We start from the raw sequence: 19,054 nt of genomic DNA on the forward strand, positions 1-19,054 counted from the left end.
GGGTGGCTCAGTGGTTTAGCACCTGCCTTCAGCCCAGGGCGTGATCCTGGAGACCCGGGATTGAGTCCCGCATCGAGTCCCGCATGGGGGTCCCTGCATGGTGCCTGCTTCTCCCTCTGCCTGTGCCTCTGCCTCTCTCTCTTTCTCTCTCATAAATAAATAAAATCTTTAAAAAAAGACTCTGCTAAAAAAAAGAGAACTACAGGCCATTAACCCTGATGAACATGGATGCAAAAATCCTCAACAAGACACTAGCAAACTGAATCCAACACATTTTAAAAAATAATTTATCATAATCAACTGGGATTTATTCAATATAAAGGGTGGTTCAATATTCACAAATCAATCCATGTGATACATCACATCAATAAGAGAAAAGGAAGAACCATGTGATCATTTCAGTAGACACAGAAAAGGCATTTGACAGAGTACAATATCCATTCATGATAAAAACCCTCAACAAGGTAGGTTTAGAGGGAACCCACCTCAACCTAATAAAGGCCATATGAGAAAGTCCACAGTGAACACCATCCTCAGTGGGGAAGAACTGAGAGCCTGTCCCCTGAGGTCAGGAGGAGGACAGGCACGTCCACTCTCACCACTGTTGTTCGACCTAGAACTGGAAGTCCTAGTCTCCGCAGTCAGACAACAAAAAGAAATAAAAGGCCTCCACATCGGCAAGGAAGAAGTCAAACTTTCACTACTTGCAGATGACATGACACTCTATACAGAAAACCCGAAAATCTCCACCAAAAAGCTGCTGGAACTGATTCGGGAATTTGGTAAAGTCAGGACAAAAAGTCAAGGTAGAGAAATCTGTTCCATTTCTGTACGTCAGTAATGAAGCAGCAGAAAGAGAAGTTAAGGAATCAATCGCGTTTACAATTATATCAAAAATAGTAAGATACTGGGGTGCTAGGGTGGTTCAGTCAGTTAAGCATCCAACTCTTGATTTTGGCTCAGGTCATGATCTCAGGGTCATGAGATCAAGCCCTGAGTCAGGCTCCTCACTAAGCACGGAGTCTGCTTCAGACTCTCTCTCCCTCTGTCCCTCCTCACTGCTCATGCTCTCTCTCTCTCAAATAAGTAAATAAATCTTAAAAAAAAAAAAAGATAAGATACTTAGGAATAACCCTAACCAAAGAGTTGAAAGACCTGAATTCTGAAAACTATAAAATGGTGATGTGAGGAATTAAAGATGACATGCTCGTGGATTGGAAAAACAAACATCATTAAATGTCCATATTACCCAAGGCAATCTACACAATCGATGCAATGTCTATCAAAGTACCAGCAGCACTTTTCACAGAGCTGGAACAAACAATCCTAACATTTATATGCAATCACAAAAGTCCCCAAATAGCCAAAGCAACTTGAAAAAGCAAAGCAAACCTGGGGGCATCCCAATGCCTGACCTCAAGCTATATTACAAAGTTGTGATCATCAAGACAGTCTGGCACTGGCACAACAACAGACACACAGATCAGTGGAACAGAAGAGAGAACCTAGAAATGGACCCTCAACTCTATGGTCAACTCATCTTTGACAAATCAGGAAAGAATATCCACTGGAAAAAAGACAGTCTCTTCAATAAATGATGCTGGGGAAATTGGACAGCCACATGCAGGAGAATGGAACTGGCCCATTTTCTTACACCACACACAAAAATAGACTCAAAAATGGTTGAAAGACCTAAATGAGACAGGAATCCATTAAAATCCTAGAGAAGAACACAGGCAGCAACCTCTGTGACCTCGGTTGCAGTAACTTCTTGCAAGACACGTCTCCAAAGCCAAGAGAAACAAAGGTAAAAATGAACTATTGGGACTTCCCCGAGATAAAAAGCTTCCGCACAGCCAAGGAAACAACCAACAAAACTAAAAGACAACCTACGGAATGGAAGAGGCTCTTTCCAAGTGACATATCAGATAAAGGGTTAGTTTCCAAAACGCATAAAGGGTCTGTATTTACTCAATACCCAAAAAACAAATAATTCAATCCAAAAATGGGCAGAAGACATGAACAGGCATTTTTCTGAAGAAGACATCCAGATGGCCAACAGGCCCATGAAAGATGCCCAGCATGACTCATCGTGGAGGAAATACACATCAAACCATAATGAGATCCCACCTCACACCTGTCAGAACGGCTAACGTCAACAAGACAAGAAACAACAGGTGTTGGCCAGGATGTGCAGAGAAGGAAGCCCTCGTGCATGTTGGTGGGAATGCAAACTGGTGCGGCCGCCCTGGAAAACACTGTGGAGGTTCCTCAAAAGGTTAAAAATAGAACTACCCTGCGACCCAGCAATTGTACTATTGGGTATTTACCCCAAAGATATAAAAATACTAATTCAAAGGGATATTTGCACCCCGATGTCCACGGGTGCCGTGCCGGGAGGAGCCTCGACGTCCACGGACAGATGCTGGAGGGAGGAGACGTGGTCCCTGCGCACCCCGGGTGTCACTCGGCTGGCAGAGGGGGGGGATCTCGCCATTTACACTGACATGGGGGGAGCCGGAGGGCGTGATGCCGAGGGGGGCGAGTCGGCCAGGGAGAGACATGATCGCACGGCCTCCCTCATTCGGGGAATTTAAGAAATAAAATAAAGGAGCAAAGGGGGAAAAAATAGAAGCAAAGAGAGGCAAATCGAGAAACACTCATAACTCTAGAGAACACACTGATGGTCACCAGAGGGGAGGCAGGTGGGGGGCCTGGGGGAAACAGGTGATGGGGACTAGGGGGTGCACTTATCATAAGCACCGTGCGATTAAAAGATTAAAATAAAGACTCCTGAAAATTAAAAATTTAAATAAATAATAAAACTGAAAACTCAAGAGAGTACGGAATATGCACATCACTGGGGAACCGTGCGATAAACAGCGGAACAAGGACAGTGTCGGGCGCAGACTGTAGGAGTCACCCCACCAGAGTCTGCAGGTGGAGCAGGAGATGGGGGGCTCCTCCGAGCAAACACACTCTTATTCAGTGAGGGGTTTGCGGCCACGTGTGGAGCATCTGCAGAGGCCAGAATTCACACCAAAGACACACAAGCAAATATGGAAAGAGGAGCCCAGGTTGTCCAGACACACCCAACCCTGAGCTGGTCGACCAACAGGAACTGTGCGCCTCAGTGTTTCCACACACAAGCAACCAGGCATCACCGGACACACTCAGAGCCTTGGGGACAAACATCGCACCACAAATAAGCCCCTAAGGGTTGTCAGGAAATACACGCTGAGCAACAAGGAAAAGGAAGGCTGGTGCAGGCTCAGACGAGGCTCAGCACCCCAGGGACAGGTATAAAAGCCCCGACACCCAGAGCACCTCACTCGCACACCTGTCACACACACCCCTGTCCTGCTCACCTCCCAGCACAAAACTCCAGCATGGCTGACACCTGCTGCTCCCGGACCTGCCTTATTGCCGCCTCCACCCTGTCCGTCTGCTCCAGCGACCTGAGCTGCGGCGGCCGCCTCTGCTCGCCCAGCGCTTGCACCAGCTCCTCCTGGCAGGTGGACGATTGCCAGGAGACCTGCTGCGAGCCCCCCTGCTGCGCCCCCGCCTCCTGCCTGACCCTCCTCTGCACCCCTGCGAGCTGCGGGTCCAGCCCCTGCCCACCGGCCTGCCCCGGCTCCTGCCAGCCCTCGTGCGGCAGCTGCTCCCCCTGCCAGGAGGGCTGCGGTGTGTCTGTCTGCTGCAAGCCCGTGTGCTGCACCCCTGTCTGCTGCAAGCCCCTGTGCTGTGAGTCCTCCCCCTGCTGCCAGCAGTCTAGCTGCCAGCCCTCCTGCGGTAGCTGCTCCCCCTGCCAGGAGGGCTGCTGTATGTCTGTCTGCTGCAAGCCCGTGTGCTGCACCCCCGTCTGCTGCACCCCAGTCTGCTGCAAGCCCCTGTGCTGTGAGTCCTCCCTCTGCTGCCAGCAGTCTAGCTGCCAGCCCTCTTGCTGCAGCTCCTCCCCCTGCCAGGAAGACAGCTGTGTGTCTGTCTGCTGCAAGCCCATGTGCTGCACCCCTGTCTGCTGCAAGCCTGTGTGCTGCAAGCCTGTGTGCTGCAAGCCCGTCTGCTGCACCCCAGTCTGCTGCAAGCCCGTCTGCTGTACCCCTGTCTGCAGCAAGCCTGTCTGCTGCCAGGCCTCCCCCTGCTGCCAGCCCAGCCCCTGCAGACCCTCCTCCTGCGTGTCCCTCCTCTGCCGCCCCGTGTGCAGGCCCGCCTGGTGCGTCCCCCTCTCCCCCTGCCAGCGCAGCTGCTGCCCCCAGGCCTCCAGCGTGTCCCTGCTGTGCCGCCCCATGTGCTCCCGCTGATGGGGCACGTGCCCCTGGGGCGCTGGGCTCAGGCCCCACCCAGGGACCGTGGGCCTCCCGGCCACCCCTCAGCCCAGCCCTCACCTGTGCTAGGTGGCTGCCCCCACCCACGATGGGGTCCCCCTGGGTGTCCACTCTCCTGACCTGACCTTCACCTCCTCCCTCCCAAGAACGCGGACCCCGTGGCTCCCCGGGGCTCCTGCTCCCGGGATGCACCTCCACCTGCCCTGGGTCACCTGCCTTCCCTCCCAGCTCCTCTGCTTGGTCACCTGACCTCGCCCTCCAACCTGTGGGCACCTCCCTGGCACCCCAATAAACTCACTTCACCCGCTGACCTGCTTCCTTTCATCTGACTCTCCTGGGGGTGGGGTCCGGGGGTTTGGACCCAACAGTGGTCCCTTCCCTCGTGAACATTTTTGGGAGGAGTGATGAGAGGTCCCCAAGGGCCAGGGCCCAACTGCTCTGGGCGGGGCCGCGGGGTGGGACTCACGCCCTGGCACAGATGGTCAGGGCTGCTGGGCCCCGAGTGGGTCCCCGGGGCCCCTGAGGCTGGCCACCTGCATACGGGGCGTGGCCTGGGGGGCTCAGCCCAGGCCCGTCTCCACCCACTGCCCCAGCTGGGCAAAGTGTCCCGGACAAGCCTGCCTGGGGGCCGCAGGCAGCACAGCCCGGGGGGCCTGGGGGCCTCCTGGGGTCCCCCTGGGGTCTTCCCGCGTGCTCTGCTCATCCCGTGGAGAGGCGGCGGGCTGGGGAAGGCACTGCTCTAAGCCCCCAAAGGAAACGACTAGGTTGGAAGCACAATCTTCAGGTCTTCAGGGTGGCAGGAGCCCCAGGATCCCGTCCTGGGCAGGACTCAGGACATCAGCTGGTAGGTCTGGACTCCGCCTGGGAGCAGGAGGGACACGGAGTCACGGGGCAGGGCCTGCCCTGGGAACCCCGTCAGGCCTGGACATGCCCAGTGCTCTGGACAACGCTGCTCTGATGTCAGGATGGCACTGACGTCACGGGAGGACACTTGTTGACAAAGGCAGAGGCAACCCCCTATGTCGCCCGCCAGCGTGCCCCCGCCCCTGCCCTCACCTCAGGAACGCTTGTCCTCAGTGGTTTGCACAAGTGACCTGTGACTCTCTGGGCTTTGCTGATGGTGCCTGGCATGTGTCACTTCCGGAGGGCCCGTGGGGTGAAGTGCCCTGAGCCCACGTGCTATTCCTTTGATTTATTTGTGACAAACACTGCTGGCCTCACCCAGCCCTAGCCGTTCTCATGGGCTCGCACTACGGCAGGCACCCAAAGGACGGGGGTTTAAACTCACAGCTGCTCTCTGACGTCCGAGCTCCTCATCCCCTCCTCACCTCCTCTTTACTGGGAAATGAAGTGTTGGGAAAACACAGTAGAGAGACACCCATGTGGCCTGTAGCCAGGAAGCCATAAAGGCCACCCAGGAAAGGCTCCTCTGGGCACCCCTGACCTCCACCCTGACCCCACCCAGCCCCAGGCCACCATGTGTCACAGCATCTGCTTCATGGCCTCCAGCCTGGGTGTCCCAGGGCCACCTGCTTCCCACCCCCTGCCTCTGGGCTATGAGAGCTCCTGGGCCCCCCAGGGGCTCAGGGCTCTGCTGGGGCGGCCCCTGTGCAGCCCACCTCCTCCTGCAGCCCAGCTGGCTACTCCATGCGCTTCCCTCGGGGTCCTGCCTGCCTGACCTAGATTGTCCCCTAAAGGCCCCTGCCTGCTGCGGAGCCAACCTCTCCAAGCTCACCCTTGACTCAGGAGGAAGCCACCCAGCCAGCCATTCCCTTTCACAGCCAGTCTGTTACTGTGGACTCCTTCCAGGGCTGACCCACCCACATCTGCATCCCCCGCCCCCAGAAAGTGCCCCAAAGCACCCCCGGATGCCCTGAAAGGTAGAGCCCAGGGACCCCTCTGGGCCAGACAGGCAACAGGAGACTTCCTCAGCCCCACATGACCCCTGGGCCAGTCTAACCATGCAACTCGTTTCCTGCAGAATAACCCCCAACAAATACTTTAGAGTCTCACACCCTTTTCCTCTGTTTCCTGTGGTGGTTTCACTGACAAAGGGGACCCACAACTCATCTGGGAACATGGAGCTCAGGGGAGCGATGTGATCATTAGCCGGCACCCAAGGACCTCTGTCCCTCCTCTGTGGGGCTTATATTGTCATCTTTGGAGGACCAGGAGCTCCTGAACATGATGCCTGCCATGGGCCATGTCTACTTCCAGTCGTTGCTCTGCTGTCTGGCCACCATCACAGTCTGAGACTTTGTTCCCAGGAAAACCCTGTGGGCACCAAATGGGCTGAGAACAAAGACCCCAACCCACTGTAAGTAGAAGCAGCTCCTCCCCACGCACAGATGAGGGCTGTCCCGACATCAGCACATGCCACAGTCCTGTTGGGAAGTAGGGACAGGGAAGACTGGCAGTTGGTTTGTCTGGTGTCCAGACAGTCTTCTAGGGACAGGTGGCATCCTACATTCACAGACACCAAAATGTCGTGTGCTCCAGCACCGTGCCAGCTACTGGGATGCAGAGGGCAGAGAAGAGGACACAGCCTCTGGGGCTCCCACCTACTGGGCTGGGTTGGCAGAGAGCAGCTGGGAAAGGACGACTGGAAACAGCAATAGTGGAGAAAGGCCAGAACAGTGTGAAAACATGTCCAGACCAGAGGGTGGGAGCAAATGTCACATGTCCAGATATAGCCAGACGCAGCTTCCCACACACGTGAGCAAATCTGAGAATGAAGTCCTGGAACTGCAGAGCAATGGGTCAAATGGTGGAGGCAAGAAAATCACATTGCCCACAGAGGGTCCTCTTTACAGCAGTATAGATTCTCAGCATGGGGGTTACCTTTTTCTATCTTTGCCAACTTGATAAGAAATAATACCTTATGGTTGCTCCTTGTCCCTAGACACATAGAATCGCAAAGGGTGATACACCATTAGGGGTTTATGCAGAAACAGGGGGATGGGCATCTGAAGTCTCTCCAGTTTTGATCATTACAAACAATGCCACCATGAGGGTCCTCACCGCTTACCTGTGTGCACAGGTGTATGTTTTCACCGTGCCTAAATTCCCAGAAGTGGGACTTCCAGGTCAGAGTTTGCTGATTTTAAATTCTGAGAGATACCAACAAATGTCCTCAAAAGGACTTTTAAAAGTTGTGCCTACTAAGAGTGATCAGAAAAAATGGGCAGTAGGGAACTCTAAGGGCCCACCCCTACACCCCCATAGAAACACTGAAAAAAACTGGCAAAGAATCAAATGGTCAAGGGGTTACAATGACCAAGGAAATGCTCCATCAAGAACAAAGTGGTTGCAGCCTGGTGGACTGGGTGCCAGTGAGGGCCCTGGTTCTGGCAAGAGCAAGCCCCATTCTATGAGAAGTGTGGTTGTCTGAGCAGTGGCTCTGGAGGTGCCCACACCAAGGGCTTGGCTTAATTTCTCATAACTTCAAGGCAAAGAAGCAGCTACATGGAGAGAGTTTGTCAAATGAACCCACTGCTGCCTGGGGAAAAGGTATCAGTTGTGGCAAACAGAAGACACCCCAAAAAGCCAAGGACAGAAAGCTGGCGAATGAAATGTTTGGAGGAATAAGGTTTTCAGGCTTCCACAGATGGCTGGGAGACCAGAAGACCCCACACATGCCTGCAAGGGGCCCATGCTCAGAAAGGAGCTGAGAAAGCCCTGGACACTCACCACTGGCTACACGTCCAGTTCTGACAGGCATGATGTGAAGGTGAAGGCAGATCTGTCAACTGTCCAGCCCAGGGCTGTGGGCGTGGTCCCAACACACAAGCAGAGCCCAGCCGCCAAGACTGAGAGAAAAGTCTTGTTTGGCTCCAGGTGTTTAAGGAAGTTTCTGTCAAATCAGTATCTGACCACTAGGCTAATGGAACGCTGAGCACACCTGACAAAGAGTGCAGTCATTACAATATAGTTTAGAAGGGTCACTGATCAAAAACACAATGACAGGTCACAGCAATCAGCAACAAAAACTATAGGGAAGGGGAGAATCTGATATCCAGAATTATTACATGATAATACGCAAAATGTCCAGCTTTCAACAAAAAACATGAAGGATGCAAAGAAAGAAGAAAGGATGACTCGTTCACAGGTTAAAAAAAAAAAAAAAGCAATTAGCAGAAAATGCCCTTGAGAAAGCCCAGGGATTTAACTTTCTAGACAAAACTTTTATTTTTTTTTAAAGATTTTATTTATTTATTTAACACACAGAAAGAGAGAGAGAGAGAAAGCACAAGCAAGGGAAGCAGGAGGTAGAGGAAGAGGGAGAAGCAGGCTCCCTGCTGAGCCAGCAATCCCCATGGGGCTTGATCCCAGGACCTCAGGATCATGACTTGAGCTGAAGGCAGATGCTTCACCAACTGAGCCACCCAGGCGTCTCTAGACAAAACTTTTATTTTTTTAAGATTTTATTTATTTATTCATGAGAGACACAGAGAGAGGGAGAGGGCAGAGACATAGGCAGAGGGAGAAGTAGGCTTCCTGCAAGGAGCCTGATATGGGACTAGATCCCAGATCCCAGGATCACACCCTCAGCCGAAGGCAGACATTCAACCGCTGAGCCACTCAGCCATCCCTAGACAAAAATTTTAAGTAAACTCTCTTAATATACTCTAAGAGTCAAGGAAAATCATGAACAAAGAACTAAGAGAAACCAAGAGCATAATGTTCATGAAATTGAGAATATCAGTAAAGAGACAGAAGTATAAAAAAGGAACCAAACAGAAATTCTAGGGTTATTGAACCAATTGCAATCACTGAATCGATAACTTTACTAGAGGAGCTCAATAGCACATGTGAGCAGGCAAAAGAAAGAATTAGTAAATACGGAGACAGGACAGTTGAAATACTCTGGTTTGAGGAGTTGATGGGAAAAAGGAATAAGGATAAGTGAAAAGAGGCTGCGAGACCCGTGGGACGCCATCAAGTAGACCAACATGCACTCGACAGGAATCTCCTAAAGAGAGGGGAGAGAAGAGGGGCTAAAAAAAAAGTTGAAGAAATAATGGCCAAAAAAACTTTTCGAATTAAAAAAGAATAGGAATCTACACATCTAAGAAGCTCAGTGAACTCCAAAGAGAATAAACCCAGAGACACCCACACTAATATATGATAACCAAATTATACAAAGACAGAGAATCTTAAAAGCAGCAAGAGGGAAGATTAGCAGCCAATTCCTCATCAGAAATGTGGGAGCAGGAGGGACAGTGTATGTAAAGCGCTGGAAGAAGGACCACCAACCAAGAATTTCATGCCCCACAAATGTGCACTTGCCAAGTGAAGCAAAGATTAAGACACGTCTGGGATCCCTGGGTGGCGCAGCGGTTTGGCGCCTGCCTTTGGCCCAGGGCGCGATCCTGGAGACCCGGGATTGAATCCCACGTCGGGCTCCCGGTGCGTGAAGCCTGCTTCTCCCTCTGCCTGTGTCTCTGCCTCTCTCTCTCTCTCTCTCTCTCTCTCTCTCTGTGACTATCATAAATAAATAAAAATTAAAAAAAAAAAAAAAAAAAAGACACGTCCAGGTAAATGAAAATTAAAAGGCTTCATTGCCCATGGACAGACCTGCCTAGGAGAAATGATAATTTGGGCTAAAATAAAAGGACACTAAACAGTAACTTGGAGCCATAGGAGGAGATAAAGGACTCCAGTCAGGGTGTTGGTTTGGGTAGTTTCTGTGTTTCTAAGGATTTTTTCAGGACACCAAAGTCTTTGGTGTCCAGTTAGAACTCTCATATAACCTTTTTCACATACATAAGGTCAGTAGTGATGTCCCCATTTTTATTTAATTTGAGTCTTATCTCTTTTTTTTTTCCTAGTCTAGATAAAAGTTTGTCCATTCTGTTGCTCTGTTCAAAGAACCAACTTTTGGTTTTGCCGATTCTCTCTGTAGTAGTTCTAGTGTATGTTTCATTAATCTGTGCTCTGTTTCCTTCCTCTCCCAGCTTTGGGCTTGGTCTGCTCTTCTTTTTCTAGTTCCTTAAGATGTAGAGTTAGGTTGTGGGTTTAAATATTTCTTCTTTTTAAATCAAGTGTTGACAACTATGAATCTGCCTCTGAGCACTGTTTTTGCTCCATCCCCTAAGTACTGGCTCATTGTGTTGTCATCTGCTTTCATATCAAAGTATTTTCTAGTCAAAGGGAATATAAGAGAAGGGAGAAGAAATGTGTGGGAAATATCAGAAAGGGAGACAGAACGTAAAGACTGCTAACTCTGGGAAACGAACTAGGGGTGGTAGAAGGGGAGGAGGGCGGGGGGTGGGAGTGAATGGGTGACGGGCACTGGGGGTTATTCTGTATGTTAGTAAATTGAACACCAATAAAAAATAAATTTAAAAAAAAAGTATTTTCTAACTTCTCTTGTGAATTCTTCTTCAGCTCATTGGTTGTTTCACTGTGTGTTTAATTTCCATTTATTTGCGAGTTTTCCCATTTTTCTTCTGTTATTGGTTTCTTTCCATTTTGGTCAGAGAAGATACTTGGTACGATTTCAGCTTTTAAAATTTACTGAGATTTGTTTTGTGGCCTAACAGAGTCTAATCTGGAAAATATTCTATGGGGACTTGAGAAGAACATGCATTCTGCTATTGCTCAGTATTTTGTATACATGTTGGGTTTAGTTGGTTTATAGTGTTATTCAAAGCTTCTGTTCATTGTTGATCTTTGATCGAGTTGTTCTATTATGTCATTTTTTTATTAGTGGAAAAGACATTGAAATCTCCAACTATTATCATAGAACTGAAATTATTTCTTTAATTCTGTAATTTGTGCCTTATATATTTGGAAATCTGTTAGTAGGTGCATATGTGTTTATAGTTGTCATCTCTTCTTGATATGTTGACCCTCTTAACAATACTTAATATCCTTTTTTGTCTCTTACAACAAATTTGACTCAAAGTCTATTTTGTCTGATTTTATTATAGCCATCCAGCTCTCATTTGGTTATTATTTGCATGAAGTATCTTTTTCTATCTTTTCACTTTCAATCTATTTGTGTCTTTGAGTCTCAAGTGAGTGAACTGACTCAAGAAGAAATAGGCAAACTGAATAGACATAAAACAAGGAATGAGATTAAAATATAATCCGAAACCTCCCCCAAAAGTAAAGCCTGGGACCAGATGGTTTCATGCTGAGTTTTGCTAAACATTTATAGAACAATTAACACTAAATGTTCTCAAATTCTTCCAAAAACGGAAGATGAGGGAACACTTCCTAAATCATTCTGTAAAGTCTGCATTATCCTGATATCAAAGCCAGGCAAAAACAAACAAAAGAAAACTACAGACCAATATTCCTTATAGATAAAGATTTTTAAGACTTCCCCCAAATACTATCAAACAAAATCTAGCAGTATGTTAAGAGAATCATTCACCATGATCAAGTGGTTTTATCCCAATAATGCAAGAGTAATTCAACATATGGAAAACAATCAAACTAATACATCACATTAATAGAATAAAGTGTGTGTGGTGGGGTGTGGGGAACGTGATGATCTCATCTGATGCAGAAAAAGCATCTGACAAAAGCCAACACCCTCTCATAATAAAACCATCAACAAACTATGAGAAGAGAACTTCCCTAGCATAATAGAGAGTAGATGAAAACCCCACAGTGAACATCAGCCTCCATAGTGTAGGACAGAAAGCCTTCCCCTAAGTCAGGGACAGGCAAAGATGCCCTCTTTCACTGCTTCTATTCAACATTGTGCTGCAAGCGCTAGCCAGAGCAATTTGGCAAGGAAAACAAACAAAAGACGTCCAAATTAGAAAGGACACACAGAAGTTACTACAAAGCTACAGTGATCCAAACAGTGGTACTGGCATAATGATAGACATAGAAGTCAGTGGAATAAAACTGAAAATGTAGAAATAAACCCATACTTATCTGGTCAATTGATTTTCAACAAGGGCGTCAAGATCATCTCGTGGGGGAAAGAACAGTCTCTTCAACAGAGGGTGCTGGGACAACTGGACATCCACGTGTGAAAGAATACAGTTGAACCCTACCTCACACCATATACAAAAATCAACTCAAACATCAATCAAACACCTAAATATACATGCTGACGCTCTAAAACTCTTGGAAGGAAACATAGGGGACAATCTGCATGACCTTGGATTTGGCAAAGAGATTGTTTTGGTTATGGCACTAAACAAAAGGAAACAGGTGAGTTGGATTTCATCGAAAGTTAAAGTTCTGTGCTTCAAAGGATGCTATCGAGAGAGTGAAAGGCAACCCACAGAATGACAGAAAATATTTGCAAAGCATAATTTAATATCCAGAATACATGAAGTACTCCTGTAACTCAACAAAGCTACAGATAACCCAATTAAAAATGGGCAAAGCACTTTGACAGACATCCCTCCAAAGAAAATATTCAGACAGCCAACAAGCACTTGAAAGGAAGCCCAAGAGTATCAGTCGTCAGGGAAACGGAAGTCAAAACCGCAGTAAGATGCCAGCGTCTTATTACGATGCCAATCGTAGCCAAGGGTGGCTACGATTTTTTTTTTTTTAAACCAGAACAGAAGCAACGTCGGGGAGCATGTGGAAGGAACCTTGCCGTTGGAAATGCAAAACGGTGCAGCTGCTGTGGAAGGCAGCCTGGCAGGTCCTCGAACGTTAAACGCAGAGTCACCATCTGATCCAGCAACTCCACTGCTAGGTAGACACCAGGGCGAACTGAAAAGACGCGTTCGAACAAAACCGTGTACAACGTCCACGGCGGCGCTATTCACGACAGCCAAAAGGTGGAAACAACCCCGATGTCCGCTGACTGATGATGAGCAGATAAATAAGATGTGGGGTGGCCGTTTGCTGGAATATTACTCGGCCGTGGCAGGAGTGAAGCGCGGACATGCTGCAACCTGGACGAGCCTGGCAAACATCATGCTCCGTGAAAGGGGTCAGACACGGGGCCACGTACTGTGTGAGCCCTTCCAGGCGGAGTGTGTGGACGAGGCAGGTCCGTAGAGACAGGAAGCAGATTGCTGATTGACAGGGTTTCCTTCTGGACCCATGAGAACGTTCTAGAAATAGATGGTGGTCATGGTTGTACAACATCATGACTTTGCTAAATGCCACCGACTCGTACACTTTAAAAGGGACAAAATCACAAATTGTATCATTGTGGGCCCAATCTGTAAAGATCATGCCTGCTAGGGGTCTCGGGGTGGGGCCCCCACGCGCAGCAGTGCTACAAGTCCGCAACGTCCTAAAGCTTTGTTGATCTTACAGATGTGACATTTTTTGTTTTAATTTGGGAACATTTGATTCTTAATGAGCTCAAGTAGCTTTCCCTGTGCTTATTGGAAACTCGAGTGCTTTGAATTTTGTATGTGATTCTTTCGTACCCTCTCCTGCTTCCGCGGGGAGGACCTTCTCACGTTCATACTAACCTTCTCCTCCATTCATGTTCCAAACAGATTCCCTTTGGGTTTTGAAATTAAGCAATGTTGGATTGTCCTGGATAGACTGTCCCCACGTCACCCTCACTCCACGCCCACCTCCTCCAGATTAAATCTCAGCCCACTTTCAGGCCCCAACCAGGGAAATGCCTCTGCCAGGACCACTGACCGACCACAGGCTCCGGGGAAGAGCGTTAGGCCCCAAGGATCAGTCCTTGAATCCGGTCCTCCCAACGACCTAGGGAGTTCAGGCCTCCCTGGGACATTCTGGCTCCTCCTTGGGGAGGGTGTGTCGGGCCCTGTCTGTGGGCATCTGCCTCCTCCTCACTGGCCTTGGTGGACACTGGGACCACAGAAGTTCACCAGCCGCCCAGGAGCGATCGGTCCCACGTCACCTGTGCCCTGAAATATGCACCTCTGTCCTCCTGCTCCACAACCCGGCTGCTCCCCGTGAGGCCCTGCACACCCGGGCTGGGGCCACACGGGGCAGGTCACGTGAGCCCAGGGCTGGCACCTGGACCCTCAGCACATAACCTGCCAGGAGGGGGCCACAGAGTCAGCCACAGGGTGGGCCACAGGGAGGCTACACCTTCCCCACGGGGCTCCCAGGGGAACTGGGCTCACGTCAGGGACAAGCAGCCCTGCCCAGCGGGGAGAAGGCTTACAAGCTGAGCGACATCGGGTCGTGACAACAGGCCTAATGATGGTCCTCACGGCCCAAAACACCAACAAGCCAGGGAGGCGTGGGGAGCGTCGCCTGGGACAACACAAACACTCCACGGGGTATAAAAGCCGCCGGCCCAGCACCTCGCACACTCACACCCACACCCGCACCCACACACTCACCCGCACCCACACCCCGCCCCAGCACCCACACCATGGCCGCCTCCACCCTGTCCGTCTGCTCCAGCGACCTGAGCTACGGCGGCCGCGTCTGCCTGCCCGGCTCCGGCGACTCCTGCCCCGACCCCTCCTGGCAGGTGGACGACTGTCCCGAGAGCTACTGCGAGCCCCCCTGCTGCGCCCCGGCCTCCTGCCTGACCCTCCTCTGCACCCCTGCGAGCTGCGGGTCCAGCCCCTGCCCACCAGCCTGCCCCGGCTCCTGCCAGCCCTCGTGCGGCAGCTGCTCCCCCTGCCAGGAGGGCTGCGGTGTGTCTGTCTGCTGCAAGCCTGTGTGCTGCACCCCCGTCTGCTGCAAGCCCGTGTGCTGCACCCCCGTCTGCTGCAAGCCCGTCTGTTGCACCCCCGTCTGCTACAAGCCCGTGTGCTGTGAGTCCTCCCCCTGCTGCCAGCAGTCTAGCTGCCAGCCCTCTTGCTGCAGCTCTTCCCCCTGCCAGGAAGACAGCTGTGTGTCTGTCTGCTGCAAGCCCGTGTGCTGCACCCCTGTCTGCTGCAAGCCCTTGTGCTGTGAGTCCTCCCCCTGCTGCCAGCAGTCTAGCTGCCAGCCGTCCTGCTGCAGCTCCTCCCCCTGCCAGGAGGACAGCTGTGTGTCTGTCTGCTGCAAGCCCGTGTGCTGCACCCCTGTCTGCTGCAAGCCCGTGTGCTGCACCCCTGTCTGCTGCAAGCCCGTGTGCTGTAAGGCCTCCCCCTGCTGCCAGCAGTCTAGCTGCCAGCCCTCCTGCTGCAGCTCTTCCCCCTGCCAGGAAGACAGCTGTGGGTCTGTCTGCTGCAAGCCCATGTGCTGCACCCCCATCTGCTGCAAGCCCGTGTGCTGCACCCCTGTCTGCTGCAAGCCCTTGTGCTGTGAGTCCTCCCCCTGCTGCCAGCAGTCTAGCTGCCAGCCGTCCTGCTGCAGCTCCTCCCCCTGCCAGGAGGACAGCTGTGTGTCTGTCTGCTGCAAGCCCGTGTGCTGCACCCCCGTCTGCTGCAAGCCTGTGTGCTGCACCCCTGTCTGCTGCACCCCGGTCTGCTGTGAGACCTCCCCCTGCTGCCAACAGTCTAGCTGCCAGTCCTCCTGCTGCAGCTCCTCCCCCTGCCAGGAAGACAGCTGTGGGTCTGTCTGCTGCAAGCCCATGTGCTGCACCCCCATCTGCTGCAAGCCCGTCTGCTGCACCCCCATCTGCTGCAAGCCTGTCTGCTGCCAGGCCTCCCCCTGCTGCCAGCCCAGCCCCTGCAGACCCTCCTCCTGCGTGTCCCTCCTCTGCCGCCCCTTGTGCCGGCCCGCCTGCTGCGCCTCCCCCTCCCCCTGCCAGCCCAGCTGTCGCCCCCAGGCCTCCAGTGTGTCCCTGCTGTGCCGCCCCGTGTGCTCCCGCCAGGCCTGCCGCCGCCCCGCCTGCAGCTGAGCAGCCTGAACTGCCCCGGGAGCTGCCATCTCAGCTGCTGAGCCCCCCGTCCCCCAACCCCGGGACCCCCTGCCCCCGGTGGACATGCGGCTGCTGCCAACTGGGAACCTGAACAGGCCGCCCGCCCCTCTCTGGGGAGACGGCCCGCAGCCCTCAGCAGGGGCGACCTGCGGCCCCGAGGCCCTCGTCTGCAGGAGCCGTGGCTTGTAATCCGCGTGACTAAGGCCAATTACTGTGATCAATAAAGCGTTTGTGTCGTGAAGTAGAGACGGGCGTATGTCTGTCCCTCCTCCTCCGAGCCCGGAGAGCCCTGGGTTGGAGCCGTGGCTGCTGGGGGGAGCCGCAAACAGTGACGACACAGTCTCACGTCCAAGCTCAAAGCCCCTGAGAGACGAGGTCTGAATGCGGATGTCGCCTGCACGCACCTGGCCCTTCCCCTCCCAGGACCCCCCCACACCCACACTCACACCCACACCCACACCCACACCCACCCACGGTGCGGAGCCCTCCCAGCCTGGGCCCGGGAGGTGAGCAGGGCCACAGAAGGCCCGCACCCTGAGTGGCCTTCGGGCTCCGGCCCACCCGGCCCCCTGCCCGTGCAGGTGAAAGGGAGCTGCAGGACCCTAACTGGTGGGACCCCGAGGGTCAGTACCCAGCACCGTGCTGACTCCCCTGGGGAGGGGTCCCCACACAGAGGAGCGGCCGCTTGCTGGGTGGGCACAAGGGCTGGCGCTCTGAGCCCCGCAAATCCCTGTAGACCCCGAGAGGGGTGCAGGGTGGGTCAGGCATCATCCACTCTACTCAAAGCTTCGAGGCCTGATTAAGGAGATGGGGGCAAAAAGGTGCCTTGTGGACAAACCCTCGGGACAGCGGGGGAGGACGGGCCTGTAGTCTCAGGGGACCACAGCGCTGGGGGGCCAGGCGGGCACCAGGCAGACCAACCAGGCCGGCATCAGGCCCCCCTTATGTCTTGTACCAGGAACAGGGGGGAGAGGCCCGGGGGCAGAAGAGCAGAGGCGCGGCAGGCGGGAGAGGACAGGCGCCCCCTCAGAGGCTGGCTCCCCTGGCCCCAGGCGGGCTCTACCCCGGGGGAGGACCCAGAGCCAAGGGGCCTCGAAAGGGAAAGGGGCTGGGCTCTTAAACCCCTCAGTTCGCCTGAATTGATTCAAAACCTGTGCCCGTTACTTGTTTATTTAAATTTCATGAAAACCAGACCATCTGCACAGATAAAGGCGGAGACCCGGGTGGATCTCAAAGGGCATGAGGTTGACTCCCCAGGAAGTCAACCTCCCAGCAACCCACAGCCCACAACAGCGCCAAAATAGTGCGTGGGAGGGTCAGGTGGGGCCCTGCGGGAGGCACCCCTGCCCTGGGCTGGCGGCTTGACGCAGGGGCCACCTGACGGTTCCTGCAGGAGGCTCAGGTACCCTGCAAAGGCCTGGCCAGCCTGCCTGTGGCCAACGACCCCTGGCCGGGGCATCTACACGGTCAGCAGGACTGCTCTCAGATGGGGCGTCTACACGGCCAGCCAGATGGCTCCCAGATGGGGCGTGCACATGGTCAGTCTGGCTGCTCCCAGACAGGGTGTCTACACAGCTATCCCAGCTGCTCCCAGACAGGGCATCTACACACCGAGCCTGGCTGCTCTCAGATGGGCTGTCTACACAGCCAGGCCGGCTCACAGAGGAGGCGTCTACATGGCCAGCACGGCTGCTCCCAGAGGGAGTGTCTACACGGTCTGCCCCACAGCTCCCAGACGGGGCGTCTACACGACCAGCCAGCCCCCGTTGCCCAAGGAGAGAATGCGATGGAGGTGTCGGCCTCCGGGTCGCGTGTTCTGCTGCAGCGATGCGGCTCAGCGCTCCCAGCCCCCACTCCCCCACCCTCCGAGCTCCCCACTGCCCCCACCCTCCGAGCCCCCATCTCCCCCCTCCGAGCCCCACACCCCCACCCTCCGAGCCCCACACCCCCACCCTCCGAGCCCCCACACCCCCACCCTCCGAGCCTCCACGCCCCCACCCTCCGAGCTCCCCACTGCCCCCACCCTCCGAGCCCCCATCTCCCCCCTCCGAGCCCCACACCCCCACCCTCCGAGCCCCCACACCCCCACCCTCCGAGCCCCCACACCCCCACCCTCCGAGCCCCCATCTCCCCCCTCCGAGCCCCCCACCGCCCCCACCCTCCGAGCCCCCACCGCCCCCACTCTCCGAGCCCCCATCCCCCCACCCTCCGAGCCCCCATCTCCCCCCTCCGAGCCCCACACCCCCACCCTCCGAGCCTCCACGCCCCCACCCTCCGAGCCCCCACCGCCCCCACTCTCTGAGCCCCCATACCCCCACCCTCCGAGCCCTCACCCCCACCCTCTGAGACTTTACACCCCCAGCCTCAAAGCCCCCACCGCCCCCACCCTCCGAGCCCCCCAGCCCCCACCCCGACCCCAGGGAGCCCCTCTGCGGGCGGCGGCCTGGTGCACCCGGGAGCAGCGCGGTCCCCCTCCCACCCCTCAAGGGCATCCCCGGGGCGGGGCCTTCGCGCTGCCTGTGGCGGGCCGGGGGCGCCCGGGGGGAGGGGCCCCGGCTGGACACGCGGTGGGGCTCTCGGGCCGGGGCTGCAGGAGGGAGCCCCGCAGGCGCCCCGGCCCGACCCTCACATGCTCGAGACCCGAGGCCTGGGGGTGCCGGGCGCTCCCAGAACCGTGGGTGCGCGGTCCCGGCGCGGTCAGGACCCCGCGGGTGCTCCCCGGGGACCACGTCCTGGTTCAGGCGCCCCCCCTGCCCCCCCCCCCCCCCCGCTGACCCCGGCTCCCCTGGCGCTGCCCTGCCCTCGTGTGTTCCCGGCGGCCCGCGCCCCGGCCCGGGGAGTCAGCCCGAGGGTGTCCGCGGTCCCCCGCAAGGGGCGCAGGCGCATCGGGGCAGGGCCGGTTGGCGGGTCGGGGGTCCCCACCCCGAGCCACGCGGGCCCCACGCGGGAGCGCGGACGGCGGGCGTCGAGGCTGGCGACGCAGGGGCTGAGTCTGCGCGGGGGCCAC

At 54.4% G+C, this 19,054-nt stretch overlaps 3 protein-coding genes across 3 annotated transcripts in view; 2 read left to right on the plus strand and 1 right to left on the minus strand.

The window, feature by feature from the left end:
• TSPEAR (thrombospondin type laminin G domain and EAR repeats) overlaps positions 1-19,054 on the minus strand; it is a 187,920-nt gene that overhangs the window by 107,911 nt on the left and 60,955 nt on the right. The window lies entirely within an intron of this gene.
• LOC144301685 (uncharacterized) lies at positions 3,346-4,597 on the plus strand. The gene has a single exon (XM_077878729.1). It carries the CDS (start codon positions 3,390-3,392, stop codon positions 4,299-4,301), a length of 912 nt encoding a protein of 303 aa, XP_077734855.1. The 5' UTR covers positions 3,346-3,389; the 3' UTR covers positions 4,302-4,597.
• LOC144301542 (uncharacterized) lies at positions 14,578-16,026 on the plus strand. Its single transcript, XM_077878674.1, has 3 exons — positions 14,578-14,931; positions 15,019-15,618; positions 15,661-16,026. The coding sequence occupies exons 1-3, from the start codon at positions 14,623-14,625 to the stop codon at positions 16,024-16,026; spliced, it is 1,275 nt and encodes a 424-aa protein (XP_077734800.1). The 5' UTR covers positions 14,578-14,622.

The sequence above is a fragment of the Canis aureus genome, chromosome 30 (genome assembly GCF_053574225.1).
Source record: "Canis aureus isolate CA01 chromosome 30, VMU_Caureus_v.1.0, whole genome shotgun sequence".
NCBI lineage: Eukaryota > Metazoa > Chordata > Mammalia > Carnivora > Canidae > Canis > Canis aureus.

What these genes read in the sequence shown, in the direction of transcription:
- LOC144301542 (XM_077878674.1), top strand. Translation starts at nt 14,623, where the DNA reads ATGGCCGCCTCCACCCTGTCCGTCTGCTCCAGCGACCTGAGCTACGGC. An exon ending in AGCCTGTGTGCTGCACCCCC is followed by an intron (nt 14,932 to 15,018) that starts GTCTGCTGCAAG and finishes GTGTGCTGTGAG; the next exon opens with TCCTCCCCCTGCTGCCAGCA. An exon ending in CCCCCGTCTGCTGCAAGCCT is followed by an intron (nt 15,619 to 15,660) that starts GTGTGCTGCACC and finishes GTCTGCTGTGAG; the next exon opens with ACCTCCCCCTGCTGCCAACA.
- LOC144301685 (XM_077878729.1), top strand. Translation starts at nt 3,390, where the DNA reads ATGGCTGACACCTGCTGCTCCCGGACCTGCCTTATTGCCGCCTCCACC.